The sequence below is a fragment of the Scyliorhinus torazame genome, chromosome 6, assembly GCF_047496885.1.
Source record: "Scyliorhinus torazame isolate Kashiwa2021f chromosome 6, sScyTor2.1, whole genome shotgun sequence".
NCBI lineage: Eukaryota > Metazoa > Chordata > Chondrichthyes > Carcharhiniformes > Scyliorhinidae > Scyliorhinus > Scyliorhinus torazame.
In genome coordinates, this window is record NC_092712.1 from 165035288 (window position 1) to 165059748 (window position 24461).

At 43.8% G+C, this 24461-nt stretch overlaps 1 protein-coding gene and 1 non-coding gene across 8 annotated transcripts in view; both read left to right on the forward strand.

Annotated features, from left to right (window-relative positions):
• The window catches only part of ppp1r9a (protein phosphatase 1, regulatory subunit 9A), a 489701-nt gene that overhangs the window by 189665 nt on the left and 275575 nt on the right, over positions 1–24461 (forward strand). For all 7 annotated transcript variants that reach the window (XM_072509043.1, XM_072509045.1, XM_072509048.1 and 4 more), the window contains exon 2: positions 20421–20553. In XM_072509043.1, coding sequence (XP_072365144.1) covers positions 20421–20553 — 133 coding nt within the window. The remainder of the gene's footprint in view (positions 1–20420; positions 20554–24461) is intronic.
• Positions 9726–9797, forward strand: trnae-uuc (transfer RNA glutamic acid (anticodon UUC)). Its single transcript has one exon. It is a non-coding gene; the product is annotated as a tRNA-Glu (tRNA).

The following is a 24461-nucleotide window of genomic DNA, read 5'->3' on the forward strand; positions in this document are numbered from 1 at the left end:
AAATTGCCCTTAGTGAAATGAAATGAAAGGGGGTTACTGGGTAATGGGGATAGGTGGGGTTACTGGGTAATGGGGATAGGTGGGGTTACTGGGTTATGGGGATAGGGTGGAGGTGTGGGCTTGGGTAGGGTGCTTTTTCTAAGAGCCAGTGCAGACTTGATGGGCCGAATGGCCTCCTTCTGCACTGTAAATTCTATGAAAAAATTCTATGAATCCTAGGATGAATCCCATCCGGCCCAGGGGACTTACCTATTTTCACACTTTCCAGAATTGCTAACACCTCCTCCTTATGAACCTCAAGCCCTTATAGTCTAGTAGCCCGTATCTCAGTGTTCTCCTCGACAACATTGTCTTTTTCCTCTGTGAATACTGACGAAAAATATTCATTTAGCACCTCTCCTATCTCCTCGGACTCCACGCACAACTTCTCACTACTGTTCTTGACTGGCCCTACTCTTACCCTAGTCATTCTTTTATTCCTGACATACCTATAGAAAGCTTTAGGGTTATCCTTGATCCTACCTGCCAAAGACTTCTCATGTCCCCTCCTGGCTCTTCTTAGCTCTCTCTTTAGGTCCTTCCTCGCTAACTTGTAACTCTCGAGCGCCCTAACTGAACCTTTACGTCTCATCTTTACATAAGCCTCCTTCTTCCTCTTGACAAGTGATTCAACTACATTAGTAAACCACAGTTCCCTCGCTCGACCATTTCCTCCCTGCCTGACCGGTACATACTTATCAAGGACATGCAGTAGCTGTTCCTTGAACAAGCTCCACATTTCAATTGTGCCCATCCCCTGCAGTTTCCTTCCCCACCCTATGCATCCTAAGTCTTGCCTCATCGCATCATAATTGCCTTTCCCCCAGATATAACTCTTGCCCTGCGGTATATATCTATCCCTTTCCATCACTATAGTAATCGTAACCGAATTGTGATCACTATCACCAAAGTGCTCACCTACCTCCAAATCTAACACCTGTCCTGGTTCATTACCCAGTACCAAATCCAATGTGGTCTTGCCTCTTGTTGACCTATCTACTTACTGTGTCAGGAAACCCTCCTGCACACATTGGACAAAAACGGACCCATCTAAAGTACTCGAACTATAGCGTTTCCAGTCAATATTTGGAAAGTTAAAGTCCCCCATAACAACTACCCTGTTATTTTCGCTCCTATCCAGAACCATCTTTGCAATCCTTTCCTCTACATCTCTGGAACTTTTCGGAGGCCTATAGAAAACTCCCAACAGGGTGACCTCTCCTTTCCTGTTTCTAACCTCAGCCCATACTACTTCAGTAGACGAGTCCTCATCAAAAGTCCTTTTTGCCACCGTAATACTGTCCTTGACTAACAATGCCACCCCTCACCCTCTTTTACCACCTTCCCTGAGCTTACTGAAATATAACCAAACCTCGGAACCTGCAACAATCATTCCTGTCCCTGCTCTATCCATGTCTCCGAAGTGGCCACAACATCGAAGTCCCAGGTACCAACCCATGCTGCAAGGTCACCCACCTTATTCCGGATGCTCCTGGCGTTGAAGTAGACACACTTTAAACCACCTTTCTGCCTTCTGGTACACTCCTGCAACCTTAAAACCGTACTCATGACCTCACTACTCTCAACTCCTGTATACTGGAGTTACAATTCAGGTTCCCAACCCCCTGCCGAACTAGTATAAACCCTCCCGAAGAGCATTAGCAAATTTCCCCCCCCAGGTTATTGGTACCCCTCTGGTCCAGGTGCAGACCATCCTGTTTGTAGAGGTCCCACCTACCCCAGAATGAGCCAATTATCCAGGTATCTGAAACCCTCCCTCCTGCACCATCCCTGTAGGCGTACTATGTGCAGTTCTGGTCACAATACTACACAAAGGCTGTTAAACATTGAAGAAAGTACAGTTACTAGATCACTGTTGTTTTTAATGCATATAATGACTTGGATTTCGAGACAAAGGGCATATTTCAGAGTTTGCTGATAACACAAAATTCGTAAATTCCGTAAACTTTGAGGATAATAGTAATCTTCAATTGAAAATGGACTAGTGAAATGGGCAGACGCAAGACAGTTACAATTTTATGCAAGGAAGTGTTTTATACTATGTATTTTGGAAGAAAAATCAGGAGAGACAACTTAAATACTTGGTATGATTTTAATGGAAAATTAGGAAACTAAAAAGTGGAAGATGTTTCATGTAAATCCCCATCCTCATGCCCATCTATATAATCTTCCAGAACGGACATGAAAAAGTTACACTCAGTTATTAATATAGGCATTGTCTGGGTGTGTCTCCAGCCTGTGGGATCAATTCTGGAATCTGAGATATTACATACATGAGCAAGGGGCTCACAGCATCCATTTGTAAGTACCCTCAAAAGACTGTTGATGTATAGGCCTAGATATTAACCACACAACCTAGGACAGGTTGGAGACAACAGCTGAAGAGCTGAAGTTGTGCTTGTGAGTTGGTGCTGGAGTGCAGCCTCAGGAATCCATAGGAACAGAATGTCTGTTAATGAGATTCAAACTCTGTGAATTGAGCCATCATTGAGTCTGTCTGAGCTAGTGACATTTGGAGAGAATTCCAAAGCAAAATCTTAGAAGGTGAAGACTGGAATTCCCCATTTGTCAATATTCTCTGTTGATTATTCTTTTTGTCTACTATGTACGCACTGTGTACGTTCCCTCGGCCGCAGAAAAATACTTTTCACTGTACTTCGGTACATGTGACAAATCAAATCCAAGTCAAAGAGCAACCGAATTTCAATGAGATTGGTTGACTGTGTTTATTGACATCTGGGTGGGTTGTTGTGAAATGTGTTGAAATCACATGTTCCATTTATTGGGCAGTATGGTGTGTTCAACCACAATTACCCTGTTAATTCACATGTACCTCATTAACCCCCAATTTTAGAGTACGGGATAGATATTGTAAAATCTTTCTGGCCTTGTACAGTAAAGTTGATTTTTTTGTTCAAAACCCATGGAATCTTGTGGCTTTATTCTCTTAGCAAGTGTCTTAATCTCAAACTTTATCTACTTTAAGCAAAACGTTATTGGTCCCTAACTGGCCCGCATCAAATATTTTGGGGTCTGGTCCAGGATCATATCAGTAACCCTATTTTGTAGGTTCACTGAGGTTGGTATGGTATTGTTGTATGTGTCCAATTCAGATTTGTCAACCAGCTCCTTAACAAAGTTTACCCAGGTGTCTTTATTTATGAGGAGAACAAAGTACGGACACAGACATATGCAACACACTTTATTAAATATAGTTAAGCCGCAAATTACTCTCTATATATACAAGAAACACCCAAGATTCAAATATATTACCCGCAAAGGTAGTTTGTTATGCTGTAGATCCGATCCCTGTGTCCCTCTGGTTCCTCTTTGCGAAGGTGATTCTTGCTAGCTGTTGCTTGCTTCCTTCCTTCTGATCTGATCTGATCAAAGTCACCTCACACACCAAGTCTTTGCTGCTGGTGTCTCTGAGATGCCTACCTTTATCTCCCTCTCTCCCCGTCTTTCCAGAAACTTCTCTGGCTTCCGGCCAATGAGATCTCGGGAGGGGGTCCCAGCAGCCAATGGTCTGGTTGATGACCGTTTGACAGGCCACCTGAGCCCGTCCCAGGTGTCTTATCTCTGGTGGTGTGGGTAACAGCAGATAGTCTGGGTGACAGAAAGTCTGGCTTGATCTGAGCTACGGACAATAGATCTGTGCATTTCAATCGGGTACGATGATCTTCTACTTGGTCTCAGTAGAGTACGATGATCTTTGATCGGTGATTGAATGGGACAGGCCCAGACATGTTCTGGCAGCTTGTCTGTTGGTTGTGTATTTGGATATTTGGATTCTGCAGGCTTCTTAATGGAGTGGACTGTAGTTTTAATTTAAAGTGCCCAATTCTTTAATTTAGGATATCCAATTTAATCAGTCTTAAAACTAGGCCCTGATTATATTACCACACTACATCATTACAAAGTATACATGAAAATACAGCGAACCTTCAGAATAGAAGTTCTCCTCACTGCAGACAATGGTTTACCAATTCATCAGCTTGAAGGGCAGGCAGGGTTGGAAGGTGGTTTGCGATAGTTTTGATACTTCACCGACTCACACAGTATATAATCTGCACCGTATCTGGAAGCTGGAAAGTGAAGGTAGTTTTGGGTGACTGACCCTAGAATTGCTTCTTTGTCTATCCCTGTGAGAGGTGCTTGGTAATTCATCTTGTTATGCTTCGATCACTAAGCTGCTCTGTGGAAAATGGTGTATATCTTTAAATAGGCAGCTGCAATTTTCGAATACTTTCAGGTTCACAATTATAATTACATTTCAAAACATCTGTTGAAAGTATGGCTTAACTGTTGTATTACTATTAGTATTGTGCTAAATTATAAATAAATTGTTAAAGCATATGAATCTTTTCCTTAAATTGCTGATTACTGCATAACTTTGTTACAGGTACAGTGCTCTCTCTTCACTTCGAAATGCATTCCCCAACTACAATGAAAATGACAACTTTTGGTAATTTACAAAAGTGCCTGTTAATATGCAATTCCTCAGCTCATAGTTCTAGTGTCTTGTTACATTTTATTGGCCTGAGAATTTAAATTCCCTCATTTTAGCTTTTTTGAGACCTTAATTTGTAGTTTATATGTATTTTGAGCAGAATTAGTTCTGCATATTCTTTTAAACACTTTTGAAAGTATTTGGAGTTTGCTTTTCATTGTGTTCAATCATAAAATGAGTGTATAATAAATATATTTCATCCATAAACCTGTATTCCAGCAGGAAAGCAATGATAATGCACAAAAGATTGTAGTTCGTTTAAGGTACACCTCTCTGCAAATACAATTTTTATAGGACAGCGAAAGCACATAACATGGTGTTAACTTTGTGTAGAAGAAAAACACTGTTTTAGAATGTCCTTTTTTCAGGTGTGAGGGTAATAGTAGAGAATTAAGAATTTTACTGCAAAAGACATCCTTTATTTATGAGCTATTTTCGGGTATTCTTTCCGGCGATGTAATGATGCAATTAAAAATCAGTCTTATTTTCACGTGATAATGTGTTTCTGGACAAGTGCTTTTTGAATGTCTTAGTAGTTCTCAGTTCTCAGTAATTGAACGGTTGATTAAAGCAGGAAGATTTTTCACATCTTGAAGGGACTGCTGATATGCTTGCATCACATTTTAGTTGCAGTTGGCAGCTCGAGGAATTTGTACAACAGGAAGATTACCAAAGTAGATGGGTTGTGAGTAACTTTGAATTTCAGCAGTGTTTACAATTAAATAAGATTGAGTTCATGTTCAAAATGCATGTTGATTGTGTGAAGTGATTGAAGTTAAACATTTAGAAGTTACAGTATTGAGGATAATAACCAAGCTTGTTTCTTGGCAATCAGATAAATGAAGAGTGACTAAAAAGTATATCTTATAAATTGGGTTCTTTCCAAAATTATTTTACTTGCTCAACACAGCAGGTTATCTTTTGTACATTTGTACTTCATGTGAAACAAAGCTTGGCTTTTTGAAGTTTGTGTATTAGTGTGCCACAAGTCTTCTACTATTGAGATTAACACTGGAAATAGAATTGCATACACTCCATGTCATAGAATCATAGAGCCCCTACAATGCAGAAGGAGACTATTCAACCCATCGAGTCTGCACCGACTCTCTGAAAGAGCACCCTACCGAGGCCCATACCCCCATCCTATCCCAGTAGCCCCACCTTATCTTTTGAACATTTAAGGGGCAATTTAGCATGGCCAATCCACCTAATCTGCACATCTTTGTGTCTGTGGGAGGAAACCGCAGCACCCAGAGGAAACCCACGCAGACATGGGGAGAATGTGTAAACTCAACACAGTCACCCAAGGTCGGAATCAAACCTGGGTCCTGAGTGCTGTGAGGCAGCAGTGCTAACCACTGTCCTTTAGATTTCCCTGCATGATGAAAAACGCCACACTGACAGATCGTGTAAGTTAGGCTAAAATGGCAAGTTTGAATTTATTATAGGAAGCAAAATTGGATTGGATTTGTTTATTGTCACGTGTACTGAGGCACAGTGAAAAGTATTTTTCTGCGAGCAGCTCAAGAGATCATTGAGTACAAGGGAAGAAAAGGGAATAAAAGAAAATACATAATAGGGCAACACAACATATACAATGTAACTACATAAGCACTGGCATCGGATGAAGCATACAGGGTGTAGTGTTAATGAGGTCAGTCCATAAGAGGGTCATTTAGGAGTCTGGTGACAGTGGGGAAGAAGCTGTTTTTGAGTCTGTTCGTGCGTGTTCTCAGACTTCTGTATCTCCTGCCCGATGGAAGAAGTTGGAAGAGTGAGTAAGCCGGGTGGGAGGGATCTTTGATTAGGCTGCCCGCTTTCCCCAGGCAACGGGAGTCAATGGATGGGAGGCAGGTTTGTGTGATGGACTGGGCGGTGTTCACGACTCTCTGAAGTTTCTTGCGGTCCTGGGCCGAGCAGTTGCCATACCAGGCTGTGATGCAGCCCGATAGGATGCTTTCTATGGTGCATCTGTAAAAGTTGGTAAGGGTTAATGTGGACATGCTGAATTTCCTTAGTTTCCTGAGGAAGTATAGGCGCTGTTGTGCTTTCTTGGTGGTAGCGTCGTCGTGGGTGGACCAGGACAGATTTTTGGAGATGTGCACCCCATGGAATTTGAAAATTATAAGGAAATAAAATAATGAACAGTTCTAAAATAACTCTTGGTTTCCCAAGGTTTGGTAACAACTATTGAAGAATCCTTGAAGAAGTTTCTTTCAGTAAAATGGGCATTAGTACAACTAAGTATGAGGTAGTACATTTTGGTAGGAAGGAGGGTGCATACACTTAAGTGTTTACATATAAACATAGAGAGCAGGAGTGGGGATTTGGTTCTAAATGGGATAGAGGGGCAAAGAGACAACTTGAGATGATGATTTTCAGATTGCTGATCAATTCTGTGTTCAACATCTCCTGATGTGATGGCAGCACGGTGGCGCAGTGGTTAGCACTGCTGTCTCACGGCATCGAGGTCCCAGGTTCGATCCCGACTCTGCATCACTGTCCATGTGAAGTTTGCGCATTCTCCCGGTGTTTGCGTGGGTTTCGCCCCCACAACCCAAAGATGTGCAGGGTAGGTGGATTGGCCACACTAAATTGCCCCTTAATTGGAAAAAATGAATTGGGCACTCTAAATTTATTTTTTAAATCGCCTGATGTGGCTTGAGAGCTCCACTCTGACTTTACAGTCTCTGCTGCATTTGCTGCGGCTGAAGACCGTGGGACGAGCAAATAGGATTCGCTGGCTTTGTTTTCTCTGCACCTTTTTTGTTGACTAGCGAGCTTTCCACTTCTCACCTCTTCTAATTCCCCTCCAGACAGTCAGCCTCCAAAGATCACAGCCATCAGTGATTGTCTCCAAGTTGTCTGTGTCAATCCTCATCAGTTTTATATCTCACTTGTAGATATCCTAGTCATTGAGGTTTGGATGTTCAGCAGGTTGTGACCCAGAAGCCAGTGTTTTTCAGGTATATGGTTGGCATCCATCCAAGCCAGCACAGACATCATTGAATTATTAATGAGTATATGCTTACGATAATAGGTTCCAACACCTCTGAGTTGGTGAACTTGTCCTGTCAAGAGATGCTGAGGATAGGTCTGAGGCAGGGAAGGTAAAAATTGTTCAAGCTTTTCTCCTGACTAGCATATGTTCAGGTCTCATTATTGTGGAGGAGTGCACTGAGAGTGCAGATATGGTAGACTTTGGTGTTCTCAGCTATAGCTCATTTGTTGGGATGTACTGTGAACAGTTCTGGTCCCAATATTCTAAAAATAATATAGAGGCACGTGCGTGTATTATAAGAAATGATACAGGCACTGATGGTACACAAAGGAATAGAAGGAAATGTTGATGGAGTTAGATAAATTAGGTTGGGGGAAAGCTCTTGTGGAGCATAAACACTGACTTACATACATAGAAACATGCATAGAAAATAAAAGCAGGAGGAGGCCATTCAGCACTTCGAGCCTGCTCTGCCATTCATTATGATCATGGCTGATCATCGAGTTCAATACCCTTATCCCGCCTTCCCTCCATATCCCTTGATCCCGTTATCCCCAAGAGCTATATCTAATTTCCTCCTTGAAATTACTAAATATTTTTGCCTCAACTACTTTCCGTAATGGTGAATTCCACAGATTCCCCACTCTGGGTGATGGCAGCACGGTGGTGCAGTGGTTAGCACTGCTGTCTCACGGCGCCGAGGTCCCAGGTTCGATCCCGACTCTGCGTCACTGTCCGTGTGGAGTTTGCACATTCTCCCAGTGTCTGCGTGGGTTTCGCCCCACAACCCAAAGATGTGTAGGGTAGGTGGATTGGTCATGCTAAATTGCCCCTTAATTGGAAAAAATGAATTGGGCACTCTCAATTTATTAAAAAAAACATCTCCTGATGTGGCACCTCATCTCAGTCCTAAAAGGTTTACCACTTATCCTCAAACTATGACTCCTAGTTCTGGATTCGCCCATCATCGGGAACATTATTTCTGAATCTAGACTGTCTAATCCTGTTAGAATTTTTGAAGTTTCTATGAGATCCCCTCTCGCTCTTCCAAACTCCAATGAATATAATCCTATCCGACTTAGTCTCTCCTCATAAGACAGTCCCTCCATCCCAGGAACCAGCCTGGTAAACCTTCGCTGCGCTCCCTCCATAGCAAGAACATCCTTCCTCGGATAAGGACACCAAGACTGCACACAATACTCCAGGTGAGGCCTCACCAATGCCCTCTAAAATTGCAATAAAACACCTCAATTCCTGTACTCAAATCCTCTCACTATGAAGGCCAACATATCATTTGCCTTCTTTACTGCCTGTTTTCCTGCGTGTTTATCAGCAACTGTGTCTTTTAAAAAGCATTTAGATAGTTCCATGGGTAAGATGGGTAGAGGGTTATGGGCCAAGTGCGGGCAACTGGGACTAGCTTAATGGTAAAAACTGGGCGGCATGGACTGGTTAGGCCGAAGGGCCTGTTTCCATGCTGTAAACTTCTTCTTCTTCTAACTGCTGCACGAGGACATCAAGGTCTCGCTGAGTATCCACTTTGCTCAATTTACACCCATTCAAATAATAATATGCCTTCCTATTTTGTTACCAAAGTGGATAACTTTACATTTATCCACATTATGCTGCATTTGCCATACATATACCGGCTCACTCAGCCTGTCCAAATCCCTCTGAAGCATCTCTGCATCCTCCTCACAGTTCACCCTACCATCCAACTTTGTATCATCTGCAAATTTGGCGATGATATATTTAGTTCCCACATCCAAATCATTAATATATAATGTGAACAGTTGGGGTCCTAGCACAGATCTCTGCAGTACCTGGCTGCCAATTGGAAAAAGACCCATTTATTCCAAACTTTTTGCTTTTTATCCATCTCAGGACACTACTACCCATAATCCCAAGCGCCTTAACTTTACACAGTAATCCGCCATGTGAGACATTGTTGAAAACCTTCTGAAAGTCTAAATAAACCACATCCACCGGTTCACCCTGGTCTACTCTAGTGGTTACATCATCAAAGAATTCCAGTAGATTTGTCAAGCATGATTTCCCTTTCTTAAATCCATGCTGACTTTGTCTGATTATATCACTGCTCTCCAAATGCTGTACTATGAAACGCTTGATAATGGACTCTAGTATACGTTCTCCCTGGTGCTCTAGTGGTTAGGATTTGGCGCTTTCACCGCCGCGGCCCGGGTTCGATTCCCGGTCAGGGAAGAAACTGCTTTTCTTAAAAAGATAATCATTCAGATCACAACTGGCAGTGCAGAATTATTTAAGGGGCAGCACGGTGGTGCAGTGGGTAGCACTGCTGCCTCACGGTGCCAAGGTCCCAGGTTCGATTCCGGCTCTGGGTCACTGTCCATGTGGAATTTGCTCATTCTCCCCGTGTTTGCGTGGGTTTCGCCCCCACAACCCAAAGATGTGCAAGGTAGGTGGATTGGTTATGCCTAATTGCCCCTTAATTGGAAAAATGAACTGGGTACTTCAATTTTTAAAAAAATGTTTCTTAATTTAACTGTTGGAGTGTCTAGTTTGTGATTTGGGCTGATAAAATAGCCATTAGTCCAAAGAAGTTTGGAAAATGGCCACCAATAGGGTCAATTAAGTACTCTGTGATAGGGCATCATGGTGGCGCAGTGGTTAGTATTGCTGCCTCACGGCGCCGAGGTCCCAGGTTCGATCCCGGCTTTGGGTCACTGTCCCTGTGGAGTTTGCACATTCTCCCCCAATTGAGGCCGGTGAACCTTATGTCAGTGGTAGGGAAATTACTGGAGAGAATTCTTCGAGACAGGATCTACTCTCATTTGAAAGCAAATGGGCGTATTAGCAAGAGGCAGCATGGTTTTGTGAAGGGGAGGTTGTGTCTCACTAACTTGATAGAGTTTTTCGAAGAGGTCACAAAGATGATTGATGCAGGTAGGGCAGTGGATGTTGTCTATATGGACTTCAGTAAGGCCTTTGACAAGGTCCCTCATGGTAGACTGGTACAAAAGGTGAAGTCACATGGGATCAGGGGTGAGCTGGCAAGATGGATACAGAACTGGCTAGGTCATAGAAGGCAGAGCGTAGCAATGGAAGGATGCTTTTCTAATTGGAGGGCTGTGACTAGTGGTGTTGCGCAGGGATCAGTGCTGGGACCTTTGCTGTTCGTAGTATATATAAATGATTTGGAGGAAAATGTAACTGGTCTGATTAGTAAGTTTGCAGACGACACAAAGGTTGGTGGAATTGCGGATAGCGATGAGGACTGTCAGAGGATACAGCAGGATTTAGATTGTTTGGAGACTTGGGTGGAGAGATGGCAGATGGAGTTTAATCTGGACAAATGTGAGGTAATGCATTTTGGAAGGTCTAATGCAGGTAGGGAATATACAGTGAATGGTAGAACCCTCAAGAGTATTGACAGTCAGAGAGATCTAGGTGTACAGGTCCACAGGTCACTGAAAGGGGCAACACAGGTGGAGAAGGTAGTCAAGAAGGCATATGGCATGTTTGCCTTCATTGGCCGGGGCATTGAGTATAAGAATTGGCAAGTCATGTTGCAGCTGGATAGAACCTTAGTTAGGCCACATTTGGAGTATAGTGTTCAATTCTGGTCGCCACACTACCAGAAGGATGTGGAGGCTTTAGAGAGGGTGCAGAAGAGATTTACCAGAATGTTGCCTGGTATGGAGGGCATTAGCTATGAGGAGCGGTTGAATAAACTTGGTTTGTTCTCACTGGAACAACGAGGTTGAGGGGCGACCTGATAGAGGTCTACAAAATTATGAAGGGCATAGACAGAGTGGATAGTCAGAGGCTTTTTCCCAGGGTAGAGGGATCAATTGCTAGGGGGCATAGGTTTAAGGTGCGAGGGGCAAGATTTACAGGAGATGTACGAGGCAAGTTTTTTTACACAGAGGGTAGTGGGTGCCTGGAACTCGCTGCCGGAGGAGGTGGTGAAAGCAGGGACGATAGTGACATTTAAGGGGCATCTTGACAAATACATGAATAGGATGGGAATAAAGGGATATGGACCCAGGAAGTGCAGAAGATTTTACTTTAGACGGGCAGCATGGTCGGCACAGGCTCAGAGGGCCGAAGGGCCTGTTCCTGTGCTGTACTTTTCTTTGTTCTTTGTTCAGATGATGCTTAATGCAGAGTTGACCACCACGGTGCCAAACCATTGCCTTAAGAGATGGAAGGCAGCCACCACCTGGTGAGGCTTGAGAGAAGATCACTTGTTTTATTTGCTGCAGATGGTAACTCTGGCAGAATGGTGGACTGAAAAAAAGGGTCTGAGGACAGGAAGCAGCCCAGTGAAGAGTGTGTCATGAGTGCATCATGGTGTTTTGGTAACATTGGTGACCTTGGTAAGTAGGGTTGGTGTTGGCAGGCTGAGGTTTTGTGAAGACAGTGGGGTCTGGGGGCAGGAGTTAAAAAATAAAAAGGATGAAGAAAGGGGCTTGAAGGTAGCAAAACGGAGGAAATTCTTTCTGTTGATATGGCTGAAAAATATGTCTTGCCATCAAACATTAAGTGAAACAACATTGCCATCTAGTGTTGGGTAATTATGTGTGTTAAATTAAAAGGAGTTCGGTAATGCAGAACTTGAGTATTGCTCAAGCTGTCGAAGCTTTTCGTCTTGCACTCATCAGTACAGTTTGAAAAAATCCCAATAGTAAAGGGATCAACAATTTATATCTCACAAGCTTTGTGGACAACCATCCCCAGGTTCATTCCCAATGGCAATGCCAAGACCAGTCAGTATCGACGTGTCTGGTTTGAATTTTGACAAAGGGTTGGCAGTTAACTGTTCACTGATGCATTCTCCCTGGCAATGTTTCTCCAATCAGTCTACTTACCAACTATCCGCATTCTCTGCTCGTGCAATATATACAGTTGAATGAAATGAAATGTAAATCGCTTATTGTCACAAGTAGGATTCAAATTAAGTTACTGTGAAAAGCCCCTAGTCGCCACATTCCGCCGCCTGTTCGGGGAGGCTGGTACGGGAATTGAACCTGCGCTGCTGGCATTGTTCTGCATTGGGTTCCCTGTTCTGTTGATATTCCTGTGAACTGTCCTGATGAATGCAAAATGAAAGGTTTTGACAGCATGTCTCTTTTGTTTCAGCAATACTTACAATAAGCTTTTGTCTAAATAGCACCCCCCAGAATGGAGGGTTATTTCCATCTCTATTTGATGTGTGATAGTGTTGACATCTCGCTATCTCTCCCTGTGTACCTGCCACTACTAGCTCTGTGTGTCTCTTTTTTTTAAAATAATTATAATTAGTTCCTGAGCTCTGTCTAACTAAACCCTGACCCTCAGTGGATCCAATCCTCATCAACTGGCTATACATGTTGCAGTCCCACTTATTGATCCAGCCATCCTGGCTGCCAAATTTTGCCTCCAAACAGTTCCCTCCATGTAACTTTAGCCCAGACCCTGTTCTGCTTTATTTCTCTAAAATAGATTGACAAAGGCTGTAGTCAGTTTGAGTTTTCTTTTAAAAGTTCAACTGATTTTGTCTAAAAATGTATTTTGAGACTTTACTTCAGTTTATTGTAGTCCAGTGGCTGTTTTATATTCGCTTGTTCTCTTTTGAGTTAGGCCATTTAACATTGAATCAGAAAGAATCATTCAAGGGTTGAGCAAAAGTTGAACATCCAAAAGGCCATGAATGTTGAGTTGATTGAAATTGTCATGGTTTGAGATTGATAATTTTTTGTTTAGTCAGAAACATGGAAAAAAAGACAATTAACTATAATTAAATGACACAACAGGCTTGAGCGGCTGAGTTGCCGACTCCTGTTCCTTATCCTTCTTTATTCTCCTTCTATTTTTCCTCTGTTTGCTTCATTTCACATCCTGCCTAACCTGCTCACCATCTCTCCAACTGTTGTCACATTCTGCTCCCCTGAAGCACCGATATTGCTGATGTAGTTAAATTGTAGATCTCCAAATTTCTTTCTCTGTCAGTCTGGCCTCAATAAAAGTTGAGACGGATTCGCACGTAAAAAGAAGTTATTTATTTAGCTTGCAAGCTTGAATCATCTTACAGAAACGTAAAAGACATCCAGCCTCTTACATCCCAGAAAACGACTGACTAAAAGACAAAGGGATCTCTGCAAAATCAATTCAAATGGTATCAAGTTTCACATACTCGACGGACATAGGTCAGCCTATGTCCCTCCTGACCTGTTCGATCTATTCTGATTGGCTCACTTCCAATCCCTTTCTCTGGCCCCTATCAATGCAGCATCACTCTCATAGACACACCTCTTCCTGCTTTTTCCATGCGGTCTCAAACCCCTTTGTCTCTAACTGCAAGAATCAAAGTGGCTTATTTCTACATTACATTAACTAGTAACTCTAAAGTAACTATTTTATATCACATTCGTCAAAATCATACCCCAATGATTTATTTTAAAAATATTTTTGAACTCCGTAAAGAAGGAGAAGAAATTTCAGTGAAGATGAGGTTTGGTCACAAAGAGCTTTCATGTGTAACGGGTGAAATAACAGAGGATTTTTTAAAAACTCCCAAGTTGCAGAAAATGTAATTCAAAACTTCTGATTCATATCAAATAAGTTTTCAATGAGCCACTGTGTGAATTGTTTGATATTTTTGAATGTTTTTCTAGAAAATAAAAAACAATCAAAGAGCGATAACTAACAAGCCATAATATAGTGCATTTAACACTATAGCAATATAACACAACAGGAACCCCCACCCCATACATGCGCACACAACTGCTACACCCCCAAAGAAGTTTTTCAACCAAAATAAACAATATTATAACACCCCCCCCCCCCCCCTTGAACAAGTCAATGAACAGCTTCCGCTTCATGGAGAACCCCTCATCCATTCCGCCAATGGCGAACTTAATTCTCTCTAGATGAAGAAACTTAGCAAGGTCCTGCACCCAACACCCGATACTTGGTGGATCTGAGAACCGCCAGTTTAGCAAAATTCTCCTCCGGGATAACAGGGAGGTGAAAGCCACCGCATCGGCTTCTTTCCCCACAAGAGCACCCACATCTTCAGAAATAGCTACCAAAAACAGCTACCCACGGGGAAGGCATGACTACAATTTCCAGTACCTTAGACGATACATCCGTGACTCCCCTCCAGAACCCCACCAACTTTGGGCAGGACCAGAACATCTAAACATGATTCGCAGGGAACCCATCACATAGTACGCAATGATTGATCACTTCTGGGAAGAATCGGCTAACCCTGTCAGCGTCATATGTGCTGTGTATAATTTTAAACTGAATAAGACGAAGTCTGGCTCATGTCAAAGGCGCATTAATCCTACGCAGCGCTTCTTCCCAAATCCCTACACGCATCGCCCCTCCCAATTCAACCTCGCATAGCTACCAATGAAGCTTTCTCTTTCTTGGCCAGCTCAGCATACCATACCGGTGGCATGGTAGCACAGTGGTTAGCACTGTTGTTTCACAGTTTCAGGTTCGATTCCTGCTTGGGTCACTGTGCGGAGTCTGCATGTTCTCCCTGTGTCTGCGTGGATTCCCTCCGTGTGCTCCGTTTCCTCCCACAAGTCCTGAAAGACATGCTTGTGAGGTGAATTGGACATTCTGAATTCTCCCTGTGTACCCGTGCAGGCGCTGGAGTGTGGCGACTAGGGGATTTTCACAATAACTTCATTGCAGTGTTAATGTAATCCTACTTGTGACAATAATAAAGATTATTATTATTATCTACATCGGAGACCTTGCCATTCCCAATTACATCCTCTGAAAGGAGTCTATCCTGTAATCTCGAGGGTGGCAACATTGGGAACAAACCCACCTCCTCTCTCAAAAAGGCCTTGATTTGGAGGTGTCTGAACCCATTACCGTTGGGTAATTGGTAAATCTCCACCAGCTCAGTCAGGTCCACAAAGTTCCCACCCAGAAACATGTCCTTGAAGCATTTGATCCTCAAATGGTCCCACACCCTAAACTTGACATCTAGTCTAGCTGAGGCAAATCTATGGTTACCACAGATCGGGGCCTTCATACATATGTCCTCCAATCTAAAATGTAGCCGGCACTGATTCCGCAAAAAGTAGAAACTATTGCAGGCTGGTGGATCGTTATTGGCAGAATTAAATTTCTTAGGAGCTGCTAATGAAGTGCCTGCAAACTGAATATTATTTCACTCCCTCTTTAACATATCCAGCTCAGTGTCGCCAGCGCAAACCCAGGGATCCGGAAACTGGGCAAACAGAGGTAGCTAGAAACGCAGTTCAGGTGACTGTTTCAACTTACCATTGCCCAATCTGAATAAAACTTTCCTGATTACAGCTCATGTCGTTTGGCAGAGAATTGTTTTGTGGATGTAGATTTTTTTCTACTTTGGAAGCTTTCAAGCTATCAGGGTGGGAAGCATGTTGGATATGTTTAACAGCACACCATCCTTGGCAGTAATGACGTGTTGAGGTAGGATCAGCACATGTACAGGGAGGGAAGCATAGTTGTAGCAGGAGCTACCCATGTCACAATGTTTAAAAGACATAACTCCATTTCCTTAGCCTCTTTAAGGAAAAGGACCTGGCGAACAAGCAGTACCAGGCTTTGAAGGGCACTGTCACTATCAATTATTTTTTGGACTTGAGTTCTTACCAGGATGCCAGAGATATCTCCAGGGTCTCGCTGTCGGTTGCACATAGACACATGAAGCAAGTGACAGATGGCCAGGGCTGGAAATTATGTAATTTCCCCCCTTTGATAGCAATATGAAGAGCGGGCGCTCATATTTGCACCTCCAGCAGGATACCCACAGACACCGGGTACCATCGACTGTGCACATGTTGCACATCGCAGCAAACAGGAGTTCTTATGAATAGAAAGGGATCAGGATCAAAGTGCAGTTGGTATGCAGCCACACTGAGAGGTTCATCTAGGCCTATGCCAGATTCTCTGGGAGCTGATCTAATTCATAATTCATATTGTAAAGGTTCACTGAATGCAAGGCTTACAAAATGAAATCTTGTGGTTCACAACCACCTCCCCTTCCCTTTGCCTTTCATCTACTCATTGTGCATCTGCCCAATATGTTCCTACATTCATTGTGAAACAAGTGAAAGGATGAGTTGGCATTTGGGATGCAATAATGGTCAATAATTTGTGTGTCATTATCAAGAGAAAGGAAACTTTAACAACATAATATTTTGCCAAACATCCACGGACATAACCTGTGTTGGATCAGAACTTATTTTTACTTCACTGCCTAATACTTCTACATGGTATATCTGAGTGGCTTCATCAGAGGTAGAGGCCGGCGACTCAGCTGTCTGCCTTGACTGCGGAGATACTTTTGTCCTATACCATGTGGATTTTCGAGTCCCCGACAGCCTTGCTAAACACTGCCATAAGGAGATATGGCAACATAATCAGACACTGTCTGAGATGGCACAACACCACTCTGCGCAGTTTGGTGAATATCAGAGCTGCATTGTAAAGATAGAGTTCCTGTCATCCTGTTTAAGGCTAACACGGCCTGCATAGTTTGATTTGAGAGCGTTGTTTAAAACTTTATGCAGGCAGCCGTACCTTATTATGAGATTCTCTCAGTTTCCTCTATTACAACTTTTGTAAGCAATCAAGGTGGATTCCTCCATTCTCTATGCTCATTTGAAGAGTGCCTGCCAGCACCTAGCTAAGTCGGTATTGCGCCTTATGCCTTCTCCTTCTCAATGATAGCCCCCTGACTGTTGAACTGAGCAAAAAACTTGGAGAAGTTTATATCCCCTCCATCCCAGTGTGCACTCTTCAGAACCTTCTCTGCCATCAATGTCTGCTCATGGTAACTTTTGAGAAGTGAATCACTGGGTGTAAACCCGTCTTGTTCTCTTATTTGTGCTGGTGCATGGCTGTATGTTCTGTGACTGTGCACCTCAGAAGGAATAATGTGTTCTGAGGAGTCATTTTCATGTGTGCCCTATGACACTTGCTGTACCCTTGAAGGCCTGGAAAGATGAACAAAAGGAGCGTCATTTAGTCGTGGCATAGTCACAATCACCATTCTCAGCTTCTCAGGTTTGGTCATTGATAAAAAAAAGTATACATATGTTTGTTGGGTATGTTTGTGATTCTGTCACCAGATAGGTGAGTTCCCCTTTTCTCCATGACTGGGTGAAAAAAACAACCTTTGATTTAAGATGGCCAGGTATTCACCTGGTGGATGTAGGGTAATGATAGAATCATAGAATTAACAGTGCAGAAGGAGGCCATTCGGCCCATTGAGTCTGCACCACACCTTGGAAAGAGCATCCTACTTGAGGCCACACCTCAATAACCCCACTAAGGGCAATTTAGCATGGCCAATCCACCTAACCTAATCGGTGTGTGTATGGTGCAGGACAAATTAAATTGGGTGGGGGCTTAAACCACAAAATGTAGTTGATTTATTTAGCTGTTTCCTACGCTGCATCCCAAACCTGCCTACCTCCTCTTCAAGCACAGCTTCTTAGTGAGAGAAACCCGTTGCTGGAGAAAGGTACACCCCTCTTGTGCAAGATTGCACCCAGCAGTAATTCCAATCAACTGTAAATGAAAGTGGATACTGTCCTTGTCCTATGTGCTGCAACCATCATGAACATCTTCAATTTCCATTTGCACATTGTCTCTTTAAATTCAGCTGAGATCACATCATTTGGGTGCCATTATACTTGATGCACAGCTTGGAGGCATGAAATTAAGAAGTTGCAATTAATTGGTTCAGTTGAACTGCAATTGAAATTCTGACCCACTTAGTTGAGTTATGGGTTTCACCAATGCAATTCCATCTCCGAAGCTATCTACAGATTAACATTGGGGTCATTGTGTGTGCAAAATCAATTTCAGCCACTTAACAGCAATGCGATCTCCTGGTGTGGTTGACAAGGGAGTTACCCAATTATCTCCATTGTGGCTGAGAATAGTGATATCAATATACGCAGCTGTAATTAAAGGGGTAAATTTGAAACAATTTTGAAATCGTAAATATTCATTTAAGTTTTTTAAAAAGTATTGAAAATTAAATTAAAATAGATTGTGCCTTTTAAGACGGTAGTCATGCAGGTTGGATGTGGCTATGCAAATTTTGATGGGATTCATTCTGATCTGTAAGTTTGTTAGGAAGCTGGAGAGTTGAGCAGCACAGAAACAAACTTCAAATTTTAATATCTCAAACTTAATTTATTCAAATTGTTCGAGATCCTCAATGTTGCTATAGTATGACTGAGGAAACCCACGCAGACACTGGGAGAAAGTGCAAACTCCACACAGACAGTGAACCAAGCGGGAATCGATCCTGGGACCCTGGAGCTGTGAAGCAACTGTGCTCACCACGGTGCTACTGTGCCCCCCCCCCCCCCCCCCAACGGTGAGTGGGATGGAAAGACCGTTGATGAATTTACCTCAGCAGAGTCATCAAGATGGTTGAAATATTACTGCTAAAGCATCTCGGAACTATCAGAAGGATATATTTAATGCACAACATAATTTATTTTAAAATAAATTTAGAGTACCCAATTAATCTTTTCCAATTAAGGGACAATTTAGCGTGATCAATCCACCTACCCGGCACATCTTTTGGGTTGTGGGGGCGAAACCCACGCAAACACAGGGAGAATGAGCAAACTCCACATGGACAGTCACCCTGAGCCGGGATCGAACCTGGGTCCTCGGCGCCGTGAGGCAGCAATGCTAACCACTGCGCCACCGTGCTGCTCTAACATCATTTTTAATTAATGTATGTACAATCCAAAGTATAGATGTCCCAAAAGAGAAAATCCAAGGTTAAACAAGGAAAATTAGTAATCCTAAATTTCTGTGCAAGAGATTCAAGATCTCTCTTCTGCCTCCAAGTTGTGCATCAAATATAATAATACCTGCATGACATGATTTCAGCTGAATTCAAAGGAACAACGTACAAGTGGAAATTGAAGGTGTTCATGATGTTTGCAGCACGTAGCGAAAGTGCAGCATCCAGATTCAATGACACTTTACTGGAATTATTGCTGGGTGCAATGTTGAGCAGGATGGACATACTTTTGAAAGCTTTTGTTGCATCATCTGATTGTCAGCAGTGTGTCATCTCTATGCACAGACATCCTCAAGGTGGGCACAGTAATAAGTCTCACAACACCAGGTTAAAGTCCAACAGGTTTGCTTCAAACACTAGCTTTCGGAGCACTGCTCCTGAGGAAAGAGCAGTGCTCCGAAAGCTAGTGTTTGAAACAAACCTGTTGGACTTTAACCTGGTGTTGTAAGACTTCTTACTGTGCTCACCCCAGTCCAACGCCGGCATCTCCACATCATCCTCAAGATGGACAGAGATTCTCTAAAATATTAAGTTTTCAAAAATTGCCATTATGTAACCTCTGTGATGTACAGGTCTGTTAAAAACAGTCATATTTTTCCTTCTTTAAAATGTTTTAGGTGAAGGATGTCAGTACTCACGCAAGCATTTGTATACCTTTTCCAATGAAGTTGCCATTTACTACTGGATTACCAATAGTTTTAATCTGTAGGCTCATGTCTACCAAGAACAGGATTGTGCCTGCTCTGAAATATATGTCTCCTCAATCAAGGTTGGATTTGACCTCTGGTCCCAGGTGAAATCCACAATACTTCCTTGTTCAATTTTTTCATATTGAAAAGAAAATGAAACTTTCAGACTTCAATTCATATATATATAAATAATATTTTTGCATGTTTTCAGTTCATTGTGCTTGTTGGCATCACTACTTCTGTGCAGACCTGCATTACAGTATTATATATTGTTATTGATGGATTGGTTTAGGTTGATCTTAAATTTTTATGAGTGAGTCACTACAGAAATACTATTTGTTTGTACAGGTTTTCCATACATATTCTAATGAAGACTATGATAGGAGAAATGATGACGTAGATCCAGTTGCTGCATCTGCTGAATATGAACTGGAAAAACGAGTCGAGAGACTGGATCTTTTTCCTGTTGAACTTGAGAAAGGTAGGAGTAAGAACATGATAATAACCTTTATTATTGTCACAAATAGGCTTACATTGACACCGCAATTAAGTTACTGTGAAAATCCCCGAGCCACCACATTCCGGCGCCTGTTTGGGTAAACGGAGAGAGAAATCAGAATGTCCACTTCACCTAACAAGCACGTCTTTCGGGACTTGGGGGAGGAAACTGGAGCATCCGGAAGAAACCCACGCAGACACGAGGAGAACGTGCAGATTCCGCATAGACAGTGACCCAATTGGGAATTGAACCTGGGACCCTGGCCCTGTGAAGCAACAGTACTAACCACTATGCTACCATGCCGCCCACCTAGGTTTATGCTGAAATTTCTTGGTCTGAGCTTAATTTTAATAGAAAGTGACGAAGGCTAGGTAGACGCGTAGAGCAAAAGAAAGATGAGGAAAATTCACCACAGCCTACAACATAAGCAATTTATATTTATAAAACACCTTTAAAGCCAAAAAGTAATGCAAAACAATTCAGCGAGGTGTATCCAAAAAAAAATGGCCGTTGAGCAAATATATCACATCAAGGGTCAGAAGAAGGTCATTTGGCCCATCAGGCCTGCATTGGCTATCCAAATGAGCAACTCTCCCTCGTACCGCTCTTCCACCTTCCCCAATGTAACCTGCATGTTTTTTCTTATCAGATAACAGTCTAATTCCCATTTGAATATTTCAGTTGAACCTGTCTCCATCACACTCTCAGACAGTGCAGTGCATTCCAAACTGCATAAGAAGTTGATCCTCATATCACTTTTTTGTTTCTTTTGCCAATTACTTTAAATCTATGCCCTCACATCAATCCTTTCATGAGTGGGAGCGGTTCTCCTTATTTAATCTTCTCGACCCTTCATGATTTTGAATACCTCTATCAAATCACCTCTCAACCTTCTCAATGAGGAAAACAGTCAGAACCTCTCCAATTTATCCTCATAACTGAAGTTCCTCATCCCTGGAACCATTCTCTTGAATCTTTTCTTCATCCTCTCTAATGTCTTCACATTCTCCCTAAAATGTGGTGGCTAGAACAGGATGCAGTACTCTATCTGAGGCCGAACCAGTGTCTTATTCAAATTCAACATAATCTACTTGCTCTTCTATTCTATGCCCCTAGTAATAAAACCCAGGATACTGTATGCCTTTTTTTTTTTTGAAAAACATTTAATTGAGGCATTTCTATATATACATCAAACACAACCACAAAAAAGCAAGCAAACAGGAATACAAATACTCAAAATAAACAAATGTCACCATCCCACCGTCCGCTTCCTAACTCCCCAACCGTCTTTTTAAACACCCTCCCCCCTTTGCTGACATATTAACTATTTTCAAAGAAGTTGATGAACAGCTGCCATCTCCAGGCAAACCACTCCACAGACCCTCGCAAAGCAAACTTTATCTTCTCCAGCCTGAGGAACTCTGCCAGGTCGCTCACCCAAACCCATGGTATCGGCGGCCCCGGGTCCCTCCACTCCAATAAGATCTGTCTCCGGGCTACCAGGGAGGCAAAGGCCAAGACGTCGGCCTCTGTCGCTTCCTGGGCTCCCGGGTCTTCTGACACTCCAAAAATTACCACTCTGGTCTCAGGACCACCTTCGCCCCCAAAACCTTTGACATAATATTGGCAAACCCCTGCCAGAATCCCCCAAGTTTTGGACAGGCCCAAAATATGTGGACATGATTCACAGGCCCACCTGTGCACTGCCCACATCTATCCTCCACCCTTTCAAAAACTTGATCATCCTAGCCACAGTCATGTGTGCCCTGTGAACCACTTTAAACTGAATAAGGCTAAGCCTACTCCCACAGCCCAGCCTCCACCTCCCTCCGTAACTCTTCCTCCCACTTATGCTTCACTGCCCCAATCCAGGCTCCCTCCCAGTCCATCAACTCCTTATACATTTCTGAAACTCTACCCACATGTACCCCTGTTTTTGACACCACCTTGTCCTGCAGCCCCTGGGGAGCAGGTTGGGAAAGGTCGCCACCTGCTTCCTGACAAAATCCTTCACCTGTAAATACTGGAACCCATTACCGGTGGGCAACTCCAATTCCTCCACCAACCCCTCCAAGCTCAAAAAGCTGCCCCCACGAATCCCCAAATCTCTCAATTCCCCCCCCCCCCCCCCCCATGCCACCTCTGAACACCCCCCCCCCTTTCACCCCCCCGGTACCTGGCCGGCGAGAATGGCAGAAGCATCGTCAACAGTGCCCCAAAGCTAGTGCCTCCATCTGCTCCCATACCGACCCCACCCCCACCCCCACTACCCACTTCCTGACCATGGCTATATTCGCCGCGCAGTAATAATTCATCAAATTTGGGAGAGCCAGCCCCCCGCCTCGTCCCCGCTCCAGCAGCACCCTTTTCACCTGCGGGACTTTACCCACCCAAACAAACCCCGATATCAGTGTATTCGCCTTCCTAAAAATGCCTTTGGAATGAAGATTGGGAGATTCTGGAACACAAGTAAGAACCTCGGGAAAACCGTCATCTTCACCGATTGCACCCGTCCCGCCAACGACAGCGGGAGCACATCCCACCTCCTAAAATCCCCCTTCATCTGCTCCACCAACCAAGCCAGATTCAGCTTATGCAGCTGCATCTGACCCCCGCGCCACCTGAATGCCCAAATACCAAAAGCTCGCCCCCACTACTCTAAACAACACCTCCCCCTGACTCTTCTCCTGCCCTCGCGCTTAGATTGTAAAAACCTCGCTTTTCCCCATTTCCCCATATTCAGTTTGTACCCCAAGAACCAACCAAATTCTTCCACTATGCCCATAATCCCCCCCAATAACTTCCAAAGGATTTGATATATAGAGCAATAAATTGTCCGCGTACACTGAGGCCCTATGTTCCACCCCCCCCCGTCCCCACACCGCACTATACCCTGCCAATTCCTTGACGCTCTCAGCGCCATTGTCAAGGCTCTATAGCCAAGGCAAACACCAGTGGGGAGAGTGAGCATCCCTGCCTAGTCCCCTGGTGCAACCTGATATACTCCGAACTCACCTGGTTCGTTTGCACACTCGCTGTCGACGCCCGGTACAACAGCCAGATCCAACCCACAATCCCCTGCCCAAACCCAAACCGCCCCAGCACCTCCCACAAATAGTCTCACTCCACCCGGTCGAAGGCCTTCTCTGCATTTATGGCGATCTCCACCTTCACACTTCGTTCCTGCGGGGGCATCATTATAACATTTAACAAACGCCTGATGTTAGCCAACAGATGCCTCCCCTTAACAAACCCGGTCCGGGACTTCCGGTTGCGGCGATGCACTGCTAAGCCGCACGTTTCGGCAGCTCCCGTTCTAACGGACTTTTGGGCTCTTTTTGGGAGCCCCAACGGAATTTTTTTTTTTGACCAAACCCAGTGTGGGGTGACGAAGGAAGGAGTCCCCCCCCCCGGGTGTGTATGGAAAGGATCGGTGGTAGTGGCCAGATTGCGAAGGATCCTTTGGAGCAGAGGCAGAGAAGAGAAGGAAGAAGCAAGATGGCGACGGATGGAGCCCAGATGACATGGGGCCCGGACCAGCAGGAATTCCTCCGACGGTGTGTGAAGGAAATAAAGAAGGAAGTGCTGGCGCCGATGTTATTGGCAATCGATAGTGCTCCGTGGGGTGAAGGCGAAGGCATCTGAGAACGAGGATGAGATTCTGGGCCTAGCGGTAAAAATGGAGACGCACAAGGCGCTACATAAGAGGTGTATTGAAAGGCTCGAAGTCCTGGAGAACAGCTCGAGGAGAAAGAACCTCCGGATTATGGGTCTCCCCGAGGGAGTGGAGGGAGCTGACGTTGGGGCTTATGTGAGCACGATGCTCCATTCGCTAATGGGAGCTGAGGCCCCCTCGGGCCCCCTGGAGGTGGAAGGGGCTCACCGGGTCC